Here is a 17,044-nt window from a genome sequence, read left to right on the forward strand (position 1 = left end):
ATTAATAATCATGGATGTATTGACTAGATTTCCAGAGGGAATTCCATTACGCAACATCACAGCTAAAAGGATTGTCGAAGAATTACTTAAATATTTTACCAGACATGGACTACCAATAGAGATCCAGTGAGATCAAGGATCAGACTTCACATCCAAACTATTCAAGGAAGCTATGGATAACTTGGGAATAAAGCAATTCAAATCTACTGCATACCACTTGGAATCGCAGGGAGCATGAGAGAGATGGCATCAAATACTAAAGACCAATGTTGAGGGCTTATGGTCAGGATTATCCAGATGATTGGGATAAGGGAGTTTTGTTTGTACTTTTTGCAATCAGAGATGCACCAAATCAATCAACCAGATTCAGTCCATCTGAATCAATTTTTGGGCATGCAGTAAGAGGACCCTTAAATTTGATTAAGGAGAAATTAATAAGTCAGAAATCAGAGACCACCCATCTGGGCTATGTGTCAAATTTCAGACAATGATTAAATAGAGCTGGAGAGTTGGCTAGACAGCATTTAAAAGTATCACAGCATACAATGAAACAGGAAGCAGATAAGAAATCACAAATTTGCAATTTTGCAATTGGGGATAAGGAACAGGTGAGCCTTTAAAAGCAAGATTTAGTGGACCTTAGCAAACCAAGAGGAAATTGAGTGAGGTAAACTACTTGGTAAGGACTCCAGACTGGAAGAAATCTCACAGAGTGTGTCATGTGCATATGTTCAAAAGGTATTTTGATCGGGAAGGAAAGCAAGAGGAGAAAGTGTTAATGATTACAGCACAGAAGGAAAAACCAAGCTCAGAGAATTCTGAATTGACATTCCTCAAATCAAATTGGACAATGAGGAAGTTGTCAAAAATTGAGATAAATTATTGAGTTACCTTCCACAAGAAAATCGAAATGACCTGAAAGAGTTATGACAGTCATATGGGGAGATATGTGGAAGTAGGCTGGGAAGTACTAGCCTAATTGTGCATGATGCAGATTTAGGAAATGCTGTTCCGATTAAGCAACATCCTTATAGGCATAACCCTCTAAAAGTTGGCACAGGTTCAGAAAGAGATAGAACGCATGTTCCAAGATGGCATAATTGAAGTGAGTTACAGTGACTGAAGTTCACCCATAGTCATGGTGCCAAAGCCAGATGGTACCCAACGGCTATTGCAACGTCAATGCTGTTGCAAAGACTGATGCATATCCTATTCCACGGTTGGAGGACTATGTCGAAAAAGTGGGACAAGCAACTTACATTTCTAAGTTGGACCTGCTCAGAGGCCACTGGCAAGTACCTCTGTCAGAGAGAGCAAAGGCAACTTCAGCTTTTGTAACACCAAATGGACTATATCAGCTCAAGATCATGCCATTTGGTATGAAAAATGCTCCAGCCACAGAGACTGACTAATAAGATCATTGCTGGATTACCCAACTGTGTGGTGTATATTGATGACCTGGTGATTTTTGGTCACTTATGGAAGGAACATTTACAGTATCCAACGGACTTGTTCGATTGACTTCAGAAGGCAGGCTTAGTGGTAAACCTGGCTAAAGGTGAATTTGCCAAAGCCCAAGTCACCTTCCTGGGCCACGTTATTGGACATGGACAAATGGTCCCACGGGATGTGAAAACAAAAGTAATTGGGGAATTTCCCGCACCGTCTACAAGGAAAGCAGTACCTTGGTTGCTGGGCTTGAATGGATTTTACTGAACATTTGTGGTGAACTTGAGCAGTGTGGCTGCTCCACTCACCAAATTGTTAAAAAGGGGAAGAAGTTTCAGTGGACAGCGGACTGTGAAAAGGCATTTGACAGCCTGCGGGTTGTGCTAACCACTGCCCTAGTATTAGTCACACCTGATTACACAAAGCCTGTCAAAGTGGCTATCGATGCCAGTGATGTAGGTGTCAGTGCGGTGCTCCTGCAGGAGGATGACGAGGGAATAGAAAGACCCATGAGGTATTTTTCCAGGAAGTTAAACATTCATCAACAGAAACATTCAATGGTGGAAAAAGAGACTTGTAAGCTCGGTGTTGGCATTACAACATTTCAATGTTTATATTACCAGCAACGCATCTGAGACAATCGTATACACTGATCATAACCCATTGACATTTGTGGAAAACTTTAAGGACAAAAATTCCATACTGTTTAGATGGAGCTTGTTGTTGCAGCATTCAATGTGACAATTGTGCAGGTGGCAGGTCACGAAAACGTGATTACCGATGTGTTATCAAGGTTTGAATGACATACGGGGGCATTCAGTGGTGGATGTGCCACAGCCTGAATTTGCATATGGTTATGCATGTTTACATTTGTACATTTAGTATTGTGTATATGTGTGTGTTAGCCAGTTGGTTTTGAATGGTTAAAATTGAAGCCATCTTTTGGTATTGATGGTTCATTTTTTTAAAGGCGGGAGGTGTCACAAAGCTGGTCCTATTTTCTAAAAGCTGTCCCTTTTCTCAAGGATACTGTGTCCTTGGTTTTCTTCAGAGGGGTCATAAACCAGCTCCTGGTTCCAAATGGACTGGTTTGGTACAGAGATTAAAGGGTATTGAGAGGCCTTTTTGTTTATATGTAAACAGATGAGACTTCAGGCCAAAGTTGTCATGTATTAGAAGTGACCTGTATATTAGAAGGGGAGTGATCAGCTCTCTAGCTGAGCAGATCATCTCAGAACTAGTTGGGAGTTCAGCAGTGGACTCTGTAAACAGGCTCTCTCTCTTTCTGCCCTTCTAACTTCAACCTGTAAGCATCTGTTCCTTTTCTTACTAACGGTGTTTTAAGGGGGTTTGCTTATGTGTTGTGTATATTCGGAACAGCATAGTTAAGTCTAGTTTGGATAGACTGAGTTCTGTCGGGGTTCTTTGTTCTATTCTTTGTGTTTCATTGTGTAATTTTGTGAATAAATTTCTGTATGTTTTAAAACCTGGTAATCAACCTATCTAGCTTACTCCAGGTAATTCTCACTGTACACTTACTGAAACAAATTGCAAAGTTATGGTGTAGGCTGTCTGCTTAAGAATGTTTTGAGTGGTCTGGCCTAGTCCATAACAAGACAATGTGAGGTTTGTCAAAGAAAACATAAAGAACTTTTTTCTACTTTCCCATGTCTGTAAGACACTGATTTTGGTTGGCAGTTTTTAATAATTTTCTTTGAAGCATAATGTCGTTAAATTGAATGGGTGTTCCAGATATTCTGTGTAAGTGTGTAGAAATGGAGAGGTTTCCTTTTGTTTTGGGCTAAAAAAGTTAAAGTTCTTCTTGGAAACTAACCTTGTTGCATTTTGGAAGTTTGAAAGAAAGTTCACAAAGTGACGTGTGATCGGATAGTTAACAGGATTCATTTTTCAAGAGATCAGTCTTGGAATCTTAGTTCCTGGACAGAATTATGATTCCAGGATATTCTGAAAATTGTGGGGATTTTTAATTCCCATACAAAGTTCACACATATTTAGATTGATTTTCTAGTGTAAGATATGAAGTGTTTGGAGTGATTTTGATTAATCTTGAGTTATATTAATTTGAATGAGAAGCCTTGCAAAGTTTTAAGATTTTTAGATTTTGGTTGTCGTACAATTCCCAAAATGGAAAATGATTTTTAAATTTGAATACTGTTCGTTGGACCATATAAACAAATGTTGTGAGTCTAATATAGTGGACTCAATGTGTTAAAATGAAGAAATATGTTGAATTGGTTTTAGAAAGAAAATGGAACAAAATGTTTGGAGAAAATTAACATTAAACTAAAATGCTGCAGACTTCTATGCTGAAAGAGGGCAGAGTTTCAAATAAGGTCTTTCCACCGTTGTTTAAGAAATATTTTTTAAAATATGTGAAATGATACAAGTGCATAAACTGGAGATCACTTTGCTCTATCCTTTGGTGAAACAGATAAAGATTTGGAAAGGCAAGGACTGATTAGGGATAGTCAACATGGTTTTGCGTGTGGGAAATCATGTCTCACAAACTTGATTGAGTTTTTTGAAGAAGTAATGAAGAGGACTGATGAGGGCAGAGCGGTGGATGTGATCTGTATGGGCTACAGTAAGGCATTCGACAAGGATCCTTATGGTAGACTGGTTAGCAAGGTTAGATCTCATGGAATACAGGGAGAACTAGCAATTTGGATACAGAACTGGCTCAAAGGTAGAAGATAGAGGGTGGTGGTGGAGGGTTGTTTTTCAAACTGGAGGCCTGTGACCAGTGGAGTGCCACAAGGATCGGTGCTGGGCCCTCTACCTTTTGGCATTTATATTAATGATTTGGATGTGAGCATAAGAGGCATAGTTAGTACATTTGCAGATAACACCAGAATTGGAGGTGTAATGGACAGTAAAAAAGGTTATCTCAGAGTAGAACGGGATCTTGATCAGATGGGCCAATGGGCTGAGAAGTGGTAGATGGAGTTTAATTCAGATAAATGTGAGGTGCTGCATTTTGGGAAGCAAATCAGAGCAGGACTTATACACTTAATGGCAGGGTCCTGGGGAGTGTTGCTGAACAAAGAGACCTTGGAGTGCAGGATATTGGTTAAGCCACTTTTGGAATATTGCGTGTAATTCTGGTCTCCTTCCTATCGGAAAGATGTTGTGAAACTTGAAAAGGTTCAGGTAAGATGTACAAGGATGTTGCCGGGTTGGAGGATATAAGCTATAGGGAGAGGTTTAACAGGCTGAGGCTGTTTTCCCTGGAAGGTCAGAGGCTGAGGGGTGACCTTATTAGATTAGATTCTCTATAGTGTGGAAACAGGCCATTCAGCCCAACCAGTCCACACCGGTCCTCCGAAGAGTAACCCATCCAGCACCCGGAGGAAACCCACGCAGACACGGGGAGAATGTGCAAACTCCACACAGACAGTCGCCTGAGGCTGGAATCGAACCTGGGACCCTGGTGCTGTGAGGCAGCAGTGCTAACCACTGAGCCACCATGTCGCCTAGAGGTTTATAAAATCATGAGGGGCATGGATAGAGTAAATAGACAAGGTCTTTTCCCCGGAGTGGGGGAGTCCAGAACTAGAGGGCATAGGTTGAGGGTGAGAGGGGAAAGATATAAAAGAGACCTAATAGGCAACATTTTCACGTAGAAGATGGTGCATGTATTGAAATGAGCTACCAGATGAAGTGGTGGAGGCTGGTACAATTACATTTATAAAGCACCTGTATGGGTATATGAATAGGAAGGGTTTAGAGGGATATGGGTCAAGTGCTGGCAAATGGGACTAGATTGGGTTGGGATATCTGGTCAGCATGGATGAGATGGACTGAAGGGTCTGTTTCTGTGCTGTACAACTCTATAACTGTATGACTGTAAGTCACAAAGGTGGAATCTCATTCTTATGCCAACCTATCAGTCTTCAGTTACATTTAATTTGTTTTTTATTAGGATCTGAATATATTGCAATGTTTTGTTTCACATTTTTCTAAACTTGTTCTGCTGATACTGAACAGGCATCTTAATGTGGAATTTAGAGTTTCCAAGAGCTTATCCCTCATATGTAACCAAGCTGTTAGAGCACTGAACTTGGATGGAGGTTGTCCTCATGTCTTAACATTTTCAGTTGTGCGCCCAATTTTTCCCAAGCTCAGACCAAGATTCCATCAAAATTATAGCAAGAATTGAAGCCAGGTTCTTCAGAAGTTGAAGGCCTAGACATAGAACAGTTATATTTAGCTTGGAGTTGGGTGATATTAGCAAGCATTCTCACCAGTTTATGGGAAGCTGGTGGTGACTGAATTAGTAATCCGAAACCTCAGGCTAATATTTGATCCCATTATTGCAAATGGTGAAATTTGAACTCAATACAAGAATCTAGAATGGAAAAGCTAAGCTAATTGTATCCATGTACCTGCTGTCAATCTTCAGGAAATAAAAACCCATCTGATTTGTTAAAGTCTTTTAAGGCAGGAAACCTGTCTGGTCTGGTCTACATGTAATTCCAGACCCACCGCTGTATGGTTATCTTTAAACTGGCCTTTGGACAATTAGGACTGGGCAATAAACGCTGGCCTAGCCAGCAACACCCTCATCCTGTGAATGAATTAAAAAGAAATTGTACGGAATGAGCTGCCAGAGGAAGTGATGGAGGCTGGTACAATTGCAACATTGAAAAAGCATTTGGATGGGTATATGAATAGGAAGGGCTTGGAAGGATATGGGCCGGGTGCTGGCAGGTGGGACTAGATTGGGTTGGGATATCTGGTCGGCACGGACGGGTTGGACCGACAAGTCTTTTTCCATGCTGTACATCTCTATGACTCTACAACTCCAAGTCAAGTAGTCCTGTTGAACAGAGTGATGTATGATATGGAGGGGCCGGTGTTGGACTGGGGTGAACAAAGTCAGAAGTCACACAACACCAGGTTATAGTCCAACAGATTTATTTGAAATCACAAGCTTTCGGAACACTGCTCCTTTGTCAGGTTTACTCTGACCTGATTTCCTCACCTGACGAAGGAGCAGTGCTCCGAAAGCTTGTGATTTCAAATAAATCTGCTGGACTGCAACCTGATGTCATGTGACTTCTGATAGAATGATGTAGATGTGGTAAACTGTTTTATTCTTGTTCAATTTATAAGTACAGTGAAGGGGTAGGCCAATGAAAAGACATACCTGTTTGTGGTACCAATTTATGCTAAGATGTTGCTCTCCTTTTATATCTTCAGATTCTAGTGAGAAGTAACAATCTTTCAGAACAGGTAATGATCCTGGAAGGGAAAATTGAGGAAATTGCCATTCCTGAGAAAGTGGACATCATTATTTCAGAACCCATGGGATATTTGTTATTTAATGAAAGGATGCTCGAAAGTTACCTCCATGCAAAGAAGTGGCTGAAACCAAATGGTAGGTCGATACATGCAGGAACACGTAATTTGTCTGAATATTTAAAAGTTGGGTGTAAGGTCACTTGATGTGTTCATGGGAATTGAATACCTAAAGAATCCAGCAATATTTTGAAAGCGGGGCAAAGTTGTTTTGTAGCAAAGCATGTTGTTTTGGGAATGGAACATCTTTCTCAGTTTTTGTCACCCAATGTTAGCATCAACTTCTCTGAAATCAGGCTAGGAGCAATGTAGAACTTTCTCTGTTCTGTCCTAACAGTGTATTTTTACTCAATGTGATAGTTACTTTATCCCAACAGCAGTTTGAATATTCTCCTGGTCAAATATCTAATTCTTGAATCAGGTTTCTTTAGAGTAAACTCACTGGTTTTTAAGAACTGTTGAGATTATTCAATTTCAACGGTGTTTTTGGCTACTTAGCATTGGCTGAAAGCAGAGCTGCGCTAAAACTCCAATACCAGAGGCAAAAGGACAATATTCTAACTAACTGCACCATCAGACCTAAGTCCTCAGAAAGAAAAAGCATTGTAGCCTATAATTCCTTACAGAACACACAAGTCTTGACTTTCTTCATCCTGCAATGCAGGTAAAGTATCCTATTTTTATTTAGAGCATCAGTTCACCCTGCAGCATCATGCATTGGAGCTCAGTAGAGGGACGCAGGTTTGTGTCTGTAATTTCCTGATGATAATATTCTAAAGACAAGCTTTTGCATGAGGTGGTGTCAGAGGGTCAGCTTTGCAGACTGCTTTTTTCCTAATTTTTAGGCTTTAATAAAAATAAGGATGGCTTTTGCTGTCCCTTAAAATAAGGCAGTATTTATTTTTATAATCGTTATTATAGCCCTGTTGAAGCTTCCATGTTTATACCCCTGCTGTGTATGTTTTCTTAGGGATGATGTTTCCTACTTTTGGTGATGTTCATCTTGCTCCGTTTTCTGATGAGCAGCTTTACATGGAACACTACACAAGGGCAAATTTCTGGTATGTCCTCATGAGAGGCTCTGGCAATGTTTACCACAATCTGAAACTATTTGAGGACAACTTGTTTTCTGAAGAAACGGGCATATTGTTATGAAATGCTTAGATCACCGGAGGGAAATGGTCTTTTTATAAATCTGTCCCATTGGAATGTGTTATGAAATGGATCTTGTAAGTCGGGATGTTGCATGCAAATGCCAACATCCAATTTCTAAGAGCAGATGTGTAAAAACTTAAGTTTTCATGGATTATGTGTCATGTTTTTGTCTATTTAAATGGGGTCGTGTTACAATGCCAATTAATTCTGGTGACAGCTTTCCCAGAAGTACATCACAAAGCAAATTCATTGTATTTTTTTGGAACCTGTATTTAACAAGTGCAATATTCAATTATCTCACATTTAAACAGGAGTTTAGTACTGGAGTGTTGGCATTTGACTAGCTCTGTGCCATATTTGGCATTGCTTCCAATGTCATTGTTTTCCTGCAAAAACCAGGATCCCACAAGCGTTGCCTTGCCTTCATGGTACTTCCCTTTACTGCCAGACGAAAACAGAACCACTTCGCAATAGCAACAACAGCTTAAAATTACAATGTGCCATTTGTTTAATAAAATGTCCCAAGAAACTTCACAGGAACATTATAGGACAAAATATGGTATTGAGCCACACTAGGAGTTTTTAATTCATTCATGTGATATGGCTGTTCTATTGTCCACCTCTCTATTTTACTTTGAGAAAGGGCTGGTGAGCCGCCATCTTGAACCACTGCCGTCCACTCCTGTACGAAGTCAACCATTAAGGAGGCATTTCCAGAATTTTGGCCCAGCAACACAGCAGGAACGGAATATATTCCCAAGTCAGGATGATGTGCGACTTGGAGGGGAACTTGCAGTTGGGGGTGTTCCCATGTATCTGCTGTCCTTGTCCTTCTAGATGGAAGTGGTTGTTCATTTGAAAGGTGCTGTCTAAGAACTGCTGGTGGATTTCTGCAGTGGATTTCTATGTGGATGTTGGATAAGCAGTCTGCTAATTAAGCAACAGTAGTGGAGTCATAGAGCTGGGTACTGGGCATGTATGGACACTAATGCTGTAGTGTTTGATTAAGCCACCTAATGACAGCATGAAGATGAGAAATAAGAGAGGGACAAGAATAGATCCTTGCAGGCTCCAGATGTAATGGCATGGGAGCAGGACAAGAAACCACAAAGTGAGTAATAAATACAGCAGACATAAAGAGTCAAGACTAAGTTCATTATTTAGATGAAATCCTGGTAATGGAGAGGGTTTTGGTGAGACAAATGAGGGGATTGGCAGGAGAGAGATTATGAGAAGGGCTACAGAAAATGATGATGGAGTATTCATAGAATCCCTACAGGCAATTTGGCCCATTGAGTCCACACCAAACCTCCAAAGAGCATCCCACCCAGACCCACCCCCCTACGCTATTCCTGCACCCCTGCATTCCCCATGGCCAATGTACCTAGCCTGCACATCTCTGAACCCTATAGCCCATTTACCATGGTCAATCCACCTAACCTGCACATTATGGGCAATTTACCCCATGGTCAATCCACCTAACCTGCACATCCTTGGCTGCCAGAGGAAACCCATGTAGACATGGGGAGAACGTGCAAAGTCAACACAGACAGGTGCCCAAGGCTGGAATCGAACCCGGGTCCCGAGCGCTGTGAGGTAGCTTTGCTAACCACTGAGCCACCTTTCCTGACAATGGGCCAGTACTGACTGTATACAGAAATGGTGCAAAAGAGAAGAGGCGAAGTGGTGGAGTAAAGATAGCTCAGATAGTGCCTTGCTCTGATTGGAAATGCATGCTACATCTTTACAGTCTAATTCCATCGTGTTGGAGCTGGCGAGAGTGGAACTCTGCTTGTTAGACAGAATACTGCAGTGCTTTGACTTCATTTACAGATTGGTCAATGATGCAGAGGCTGAGAGGCCGGTTTGGTCACAAGCTGTCTCTCAGTGGATTGGGGAGAATTTGCTTTTTATAGGCTGAGAGTGTGGTTTATTGCCAGAATAGGCCAACGTTTGTTGAAAACAGGGTTCAGCTCCCAAGTGAGGGTTTAACCGTTGAAGTGAAAAGCTGAAACTGGTGGGAGGAAAGAAGTCTGAAGTTTTCTTTGGATGAAGGAAGGTCACTTACACCTCCTTTGGAAATGGGTTGGTAGTCCAGATGTGACCTCACTGAAGTGTCTGTGGTGATTTAACTTCCTTGGTAATTCAGGCTAGAATTTACTTTGCAGATTAGCAGCAAAGGCCTGCATCTAACCACACTGTTTAAAAGTTGTTTCTTCCACTCGTAATTAGATACATGGGATATGACGCCGAGCGTGCAAATGATCCATCACAGGAATGTGGTTTCCTTGTGAACAGAGCTTTATGAACTGTGTACAGCACAGGTTTCTACAGGAGCAGACATTTCAGCATTTGGAAACATTCCAAATCAGTTTTCTATCAGACTATCATTGACAGATGAATGCCCACATTTATGCTAAAGTCAATACTGACAGCATTTCACTGAAGCCTATGTTTCCTAGTTATTCCATTGGAATACAGCGCATTGTGTGGCTGGGTCGGTGTCATCACAATTCAAAAATCCCTGAAATCCTAATCTAATCTAATCTGTGATGTACAGGTAGTGGTGTTGGACAGGGGTGAACAAAGTCAGAAAAGTCACATGACTCCAGGTTATAGTCCAGCAGGTTTGTTTGGAAGCACTAGCTTTCAGAGCACTGTCCCTTCATCAGGTGAAGGGGCTTCACCTGACAAAAGAGCTACACTCTGATCTGTTCTAATCTAACATCTAGATGTTTTCAATGAGTAAAGATAGAAGATCCGCCCAATGTGCTGCCAAGAAATGTTTTCCCCTATGAAGTTTGATCTCTGTATTAGAGACTAGCTAATTTTCATTCTTTATAAGAAAAGGTTAAAGTTTTCTCTTTGGAAAGATCCAAGATATGGATTTATACTCGAAATGACAGTTGTTATGGGGTATAGGGCAGCATGGTGGCTCAGTGGTTAGCACTGCTGCCTCACAGCGCCAGGGACCTGGGTTCGACTCCCACCTCAGGCAACTGTCTGTGTGCCATTTGCACATTCTCCCCGTATCTGTGTGGGTTTCCTCCCACAATCCAAAGATATGCAGGTCAGGTGATTTGGCCATGCTAAGTTGCCTGTAGTGTTGGGTGCATTAGTCAGGGGTAAATATAGGATAGGGAAATGGAATTGGGTGGGTTACTCTTCGAAGGGTTGATGTGGACTGGTTGGGCCGAAGGGCCTGTTTCCATTCTGCAGGGAATCTAATCATATCTTGACTTTGTGCAATAGTGTAAAGTCTTGACTTTTCTTTCCATTGGCTTACATAGAATTAAATTTTGGGAGACGTAAAACCTAGACTTGGTCTGGTACAAAGTCATCAGGCACTCATATATGTCTTTGTCAGGTACTAAAGTTGTCTATCATTGCTTCATGTTTCATGAAAGAAAAATTAGGAAGTTGTACTGGGCTGGTTGTTCTCTGCTGCAAAGGAACAGGCCAAGCATACAGATATCAATCTCAGGATGTGTACAGGAGTTGGAGGGTCACGTTGCTGATGTACAGGACATTGGTTAGCCCACTATTGGAATAATGCACTCAATTCTGATCTCCCTGCTATAGGTAAGATGTTGTGAAACTTGTAAGGGTTCAGAAAAGATTTATAAGGATGTTGCCAGGGTTGGAGGATTTGACCTATAGGGAGAGGCTGAATAGGCTGGGGCTGTTTTCCCTGGAGCATCAGAAGCTGAGGGGTCACCTTATAAATGTTTATAAAATCATGAGGGGCATGCATAAGGTAAATAGACAAAGTCCTTTCCTTGGGGTGGGGAGTCTAGAACTAGAGGGCATAGGTTTAGGGTGAGAGGGGAAAGATATAAAAGAGACCTAAGGGGCAACTTTATCACGCACAGAGTGGTACGTGTATGGAATAAGCTGTGGTGGAGGGCTGGTACAATTACAACATTTAAAAGGCATCTGGATGGGCATATGAATAGGAAGGGTTTAGAGGGATACTGGTCAAATGCTGGCAAATGGGACGAGATTAATTTAGGATACCTGGTCAGCATGGATGGATTGGACCGAAGAGTCTGTTTCCGTGCTGTACATCTCTATGAGGACAAAATGCAAAAAGGAGCCCATGGGAAATTGTAGAGAATTAATGGCTTCAAAGACATATGTGCCAGGAATTTGCTCAGGAGTTCTCTCAATTGGCTAGAGTGACTTTCAAACCCATGTAAACCTGCCTATGAATAATCCTCCACTAAAATTGTGGCATCCAGTGTGGAGAAACTACTCAGCAACAGCTGAAGCTGGTTAAAATCAAATAAATACTCTCCTGGATCTCACTTGCCAGTTAATATTTAATATGCTCACCAAAAATAACCCTCATACATTACATAACTGACAAAGGTACAGTTTAGGTTACCCTCGGTGAATGGAGAATGATGTATTTGAAGTTTGTGTGAGTTGTGTGCATATGCTGAAAAAAACTCTCTCACTTGTCTTCAGTACTTCATGTGAAACACTGAAGTGGGAGCAGATGTTGATATGCTATGCAAGTTACCATTTCACTGAAATATTTTCTGTGAAGCCTGAAGAGATTTGGGAAGTTGCATCATTAAACTGGATGTGAGTTGAATTTTGCAGAGTACTTCCATAAATATGTTTGTCTTGTTTTTAGATTGCTACTACATCGTATATAAGGAGAAGAGAACTGCAGACTGGGGGAAGATTGGCTTCAAATAGGTCAAAACAGAGATTCATTATATTAAAAGAACTTGAAAGGACAGATATAAACATAATTCAAGGAAATGCTTGAAGTATTCTTATAGAAAGGAGGATTAAAAATCTCAGGAAAGAATGAGGATCAGTTCTAAACCATGGATATGGATTAGTAACTGGTTAAAGGGATTGAAGCAGCTGGTTATTATTAAAGGAACAAGGTCAAATGGGGGGGAACAGTTACGCAAGGAATCACGCAAATGGATTTTGGTGTTGGCTTCTCTTTTTTATGTTCCTGATGTGTATAAATAATCCGAAGTTGCAGTCAATTCAGGAAGTCAAATGCACAGATATCAGCAAACTATGGGAAACATGGACTGAGCTGGCAGCAATGATCTTACTGAGAGGGGACGGGGTGGCACACTGATGTTCATCAGTAGCAAGTGATGTTTAAATTGGATTCATACAAAGTGAAGTTTTTTTTATTATACATTCATGGAATGAGAGTGTTGTGGGCTGGTCAGTTATTAGTGATTATCCATCCTTATTGCCCTTGAAGACAGAGTCAGTGTGTCTTGAACAATAGCAATCCATGTAGCACAGGTACACCCAAAGTGCTGTGAGGGAGAAAGTTCCAGGATTTTGATTGAACAACAGTGAAGGAATGGCGTGTGGTTCTAAGCCATGACAGTGTGAAACTTGCCTGTGAGGGTGTTCCCATGCATCTGCTGCCGTCACTTATTAAGATAGAAGAGGATTGTTCTGGGCCAGACCAGACCAGACCAGACCCCCTCAAAATATTTTAAGAAGGCAGCCTAGACCTAACTTTTTCTTATTTATAAGGCAAATGTGTAGGCTGTGTTCCAAATGCGATGCAACTGGTCAAATTACTCAAGGTTAAGCAGAACACAATTTATTTAAACACTATAGTTAAAATACAGAGGAATTTAGAATAACAACTCTACTGGAAAGCTTAACAGAATAATAGATACAAGAACTATTACTAATTAACTGTTCCAATATAGTATCAAGCCCTTTAGCAAAAAGGTCAATTCAGAAAATCAGATTTAGTCTCACGGCCTAGGAAGGGAGGCCCAGCTTTTGGCTGTAACAGAGAGACAAAGATAGCATCCACTTTTTGAAACCCACAACAACAACTGCTTAAAGCTAAACTTAAAAGCTAAAAAACAACTAGAAACTGTGGTCTGTGAGATCTGGCAACACCCATCCAGGCCACTTCTATTGTTTCAACTCTAAAAAAGAACTCAAGCTGAACAGCTGTTCCCAAGCTGTTTGCTCGAGTGATTTTGGAGCTCATTACCTCCGCCTTATAACCTCGCTTCAAAAAAAGGACGAAATAACCTTTTAAAGTCATAGCATCATCACAGGTTGCAGGTTTGGAAGATACTGTTGGAGTAATTTTGATAAGTGACTGTAGTGCATCTTGCAGATGGCATTCAATACTACCATTTTATATTAGTGGTGAGGGGGGAAAACGTTGAAGGTGGTGTCTAGCATACCATTTAAAAAAGCTGCTTAGTCATGGATGGTTTGTAGCCTCCTGAATGTTGTTAGACCTGAATTCATTCAGAAGAGTAAAGAATATTCCATTACACTCCCAACGTGTGTCTTAGAGACAGTGGACAGTTTCTGTGGAGTCAGGAAATGAGTTACTCACCATCAAATGTCAACCCTCTGACACTATTTATATGACTGTTGTCGTTCAGTTTCTGGTCAATAATACAGCAACAATGACATCTTCCACCCATTTTTGTGTTGATTGGGAGTAAACTGATTGGGTGATAATTGGCCAGTTTTATCTGTCCTGCTTTTTATGGGTAGGGCGTGTCTGAGCAATCTTCCACAAGGCACCTGAATGTCAGTGTTGCAGCTGCACTGGAATAGGACACGTCTAGTTGTGGAGTACAAATCTTCAGTACCATAGCTGGAATTGTGTTAGAGCCAATAGTCTTTGTACTATCCAATGCTTTCAGTTATTTCTTGATATCACACAAAGTGAATCGAATTGGCTGAAGACTTACGTCTGTTATACTGAGGACCACAGGAGGATTGACTTAATGGATCACTCACTCAGCACCTTTTATTAAATTTTGTTCACTGCGATGTGGCATTGCTGGCTCGGCCAATATTTATTGCCCATCCCTAATTGCCAAAGGGTATAAACCAGACTGCTTGGAGTCACATGTAGGCCAGACCGGGTAAGGATGGCAGATTTCCTTCGCTAATGGACGTTAGTGAACCAGATGTTTCTTTTCCAACTATTGGCAGTAGTTGTTTTAAAATTGAATTCAAATTCCACCATCTGCCACAGACATTACCTGGACGTTAATTGTCTGGTGTTGATGCCATTAGGCCATTGCCTCGCTCTCACTGAAGATGCTTCAGACTTGCCTTATGATAAATAAAAATGCATATTGCACATAAAAAAAAACCATCTGTGTGTACTTGAAGAATGGACCACAGTTTGTCAAGGAAGAATATTGAAGACACCATCTCTAAAGGCAGTAATCAAGGTAACACATGGAATAGTGAATTACATCGCAAAGTCATTTGAGTAGAAATCCTCAGAATCATGCCAGAAGTATACCATGGATTAGTCATGTCATACCTGGAATACAAAGTGAATACTTTGAATTAATGTGACTCTGCTGATTCCTGAGGAATGAGTGATAAGGAGGTACGGTATTCAACCTTAACACAAGATGTTTCTGAGGGTAACAGATAGAGGTATTTCACAGACTCAATGCTACCAAAAAACGTAGCTTGTGACGCCACATTCAGAGACGTGTTATCCACAGGACCTGAGTGCAGCGATTTGAATGACCATGAAACAGTTCTTCAACAGATCAACTGCTGCAATTGCTCATCAAGACAGGTTATCCCGTTCAGGAGACTGGACTCATTTAAACAGTCGATAGGTGTCTTAATGGGAAGAAAGTAAAATTGGTATGTTAGATGAATGAGTTCAAGTGGCTAAAAAAGTCCCAATGTAAAGCTCTCCAGTGATAATACAACCAAATCGTGCAGTTTTTTTTTACAAGTATGTGACAATGCGTTGTGTTACCAAACTCTCAGATGTGACAACTTCAGCTACTGCCAATAACATTTAGAGGTAAATCCAGAAATTAGCCACTCACAGAAAACTGCCCCATAGTAACAGGTTGGGAGTTACATCTTCAGCCTGAATCCATGATAGAATCACACATGCATAGGTTAAGCTCCTAACACCAAGCTCCTAATTACTACTGGAATTACAATTGTTAATGGTTTCCCTTGTTGAATATGCTGATCATCTTCCCTACTCCAGGTACCAGCAGTGTTTCCATGGGATTAATCTGACTGGCCTTTGCAATGCAGCTATGGAAGAGTACTTCAGTCAGCCGATTGTAGTAAGTAGGACTGTCAGCCTCTATGTGCAGATGAGAATGAATGTCAGAGATAATCATGGGAAATTATTAAGCTTATACACTTTCTACTCAGTCCCTCACACCATCTCTGCTATTCAATATCATCATGGGTGGTCGTCCAACTCCATACCCCTTTCACACTTTCTCCCTGTAGTCCTAAGGCCCGTACCTATCTCCTTCTTGAAAATATTCAGTGTTTTGATCTCAACCGCTTTCCAGGGCAATGAATTCAACGGACTCTCTGGGTGAAGACGTTTTTCCTCAGCTCAGGTTTCCCTTCATCACCTCTTCCTCTTCTAAAACTCCAGCATATACCACGGAGATTAGAGCTGGGGACTGCATGCTGCTATTATATTTACCATTTTACTCAAGTATTCTTCAACAGGACAGTGTCTTTTTTTTTTCTGAAGAATATATTAATCATCCAACTGAAAGTCAAATTGCTGCAAATCACATATTACTTTATAGACTTGGAGAGAATATTGAGCTTTATCAGGTTCTAGTGGAAATTAGAACAAAATATTTTTAGGCCGTCAACACAACTTATTTGGCATTTCCTACCTAGGATACCTTTGATGTTGTCATTTTGATGGCACGGTCTGTCAAGTACACGGTAAATTTTCTACAGTCCGATGAGGATGATTTGCATCGGTAAGTGGATGCTGCGATTGAAGTTCCAACTTGTTCTGTGATAATTGCTGAATTGCTATAGATATGACTGATATGCAAACATATGCACTTGGAGCTGGGTCAGTTAGCTTGGATGGCTGTTTTACAATGCAGAGTAACACCAACAGCGTGGGTTCAATTCCCAGCACCAGCTGAGGTTTCTATGAAAGACTCTCCTTCTCAACCTCTCCCCTCACCTGAGGTGTAGTGACCCACTGGTTAAACCACCGCCAGTTGTTTCCCTCTCTCTAATAAGAGAGCATCCCTATGGTCTGGAACGTCTACAGGTAGAATCAAAGTTAGAAAGACTCACGGCTCTCTGTGAAAAAATATTCTAC

The 17,044-nt window shown here is 41.0% G+C and overlaps 1 protein-coding gene across 2 annotated transcripts in view; it reads left to right on the plus strand.

The window, feature by feature from the left end:
- The window catches only part of LOC140491978 (histone-arginine methyltransferase CARM1-like), a 103,222-nt gene that overhangs the window by 57,165 nt on the left and 29,013 nt on the right, over window positions 1–17,044 (plus strand). For both annotated transcript variants that reach the window (XM_072590544.1, XM_072590553.1), the window contains 4 exons: window positions 6,673–6,850; window positions 7,742–7,832; window positions 15,938–16,019; window positions 16,603–16,688. In XM_072590544.1, coding sequence (XP_072446645.1) covers window positions 6,673–6,850; window positions 7,742–7,832; window positions 15,938–16,019; window positions 16,603–16,688 — 437 coding nt within the window. The remainder of the gene's footprint in view (window positions 1–6,672; window positions 6,851–7,741; window positions 7,833–15,937; window positions 16,020–16,602; window positions 16,689–17,044) is intronic.

This window comes from Chiloscyllium punctatum, chromosome 2, assembly GCF_047496795.1.
Source record: "Chiloscyllium punctatum isolate Juve2018m chromosome 2, sChiPun1.3, whole genome shotgun sequence".
NCBI classification, from domain to species: domain Eukaryota; kingdom Metazoa; phylum Chordata; class Chondrichthyes; order Orectolobiformes; family Hemiscylliidae; genus Chiloscyllium; species Chiloscyllium punctatum.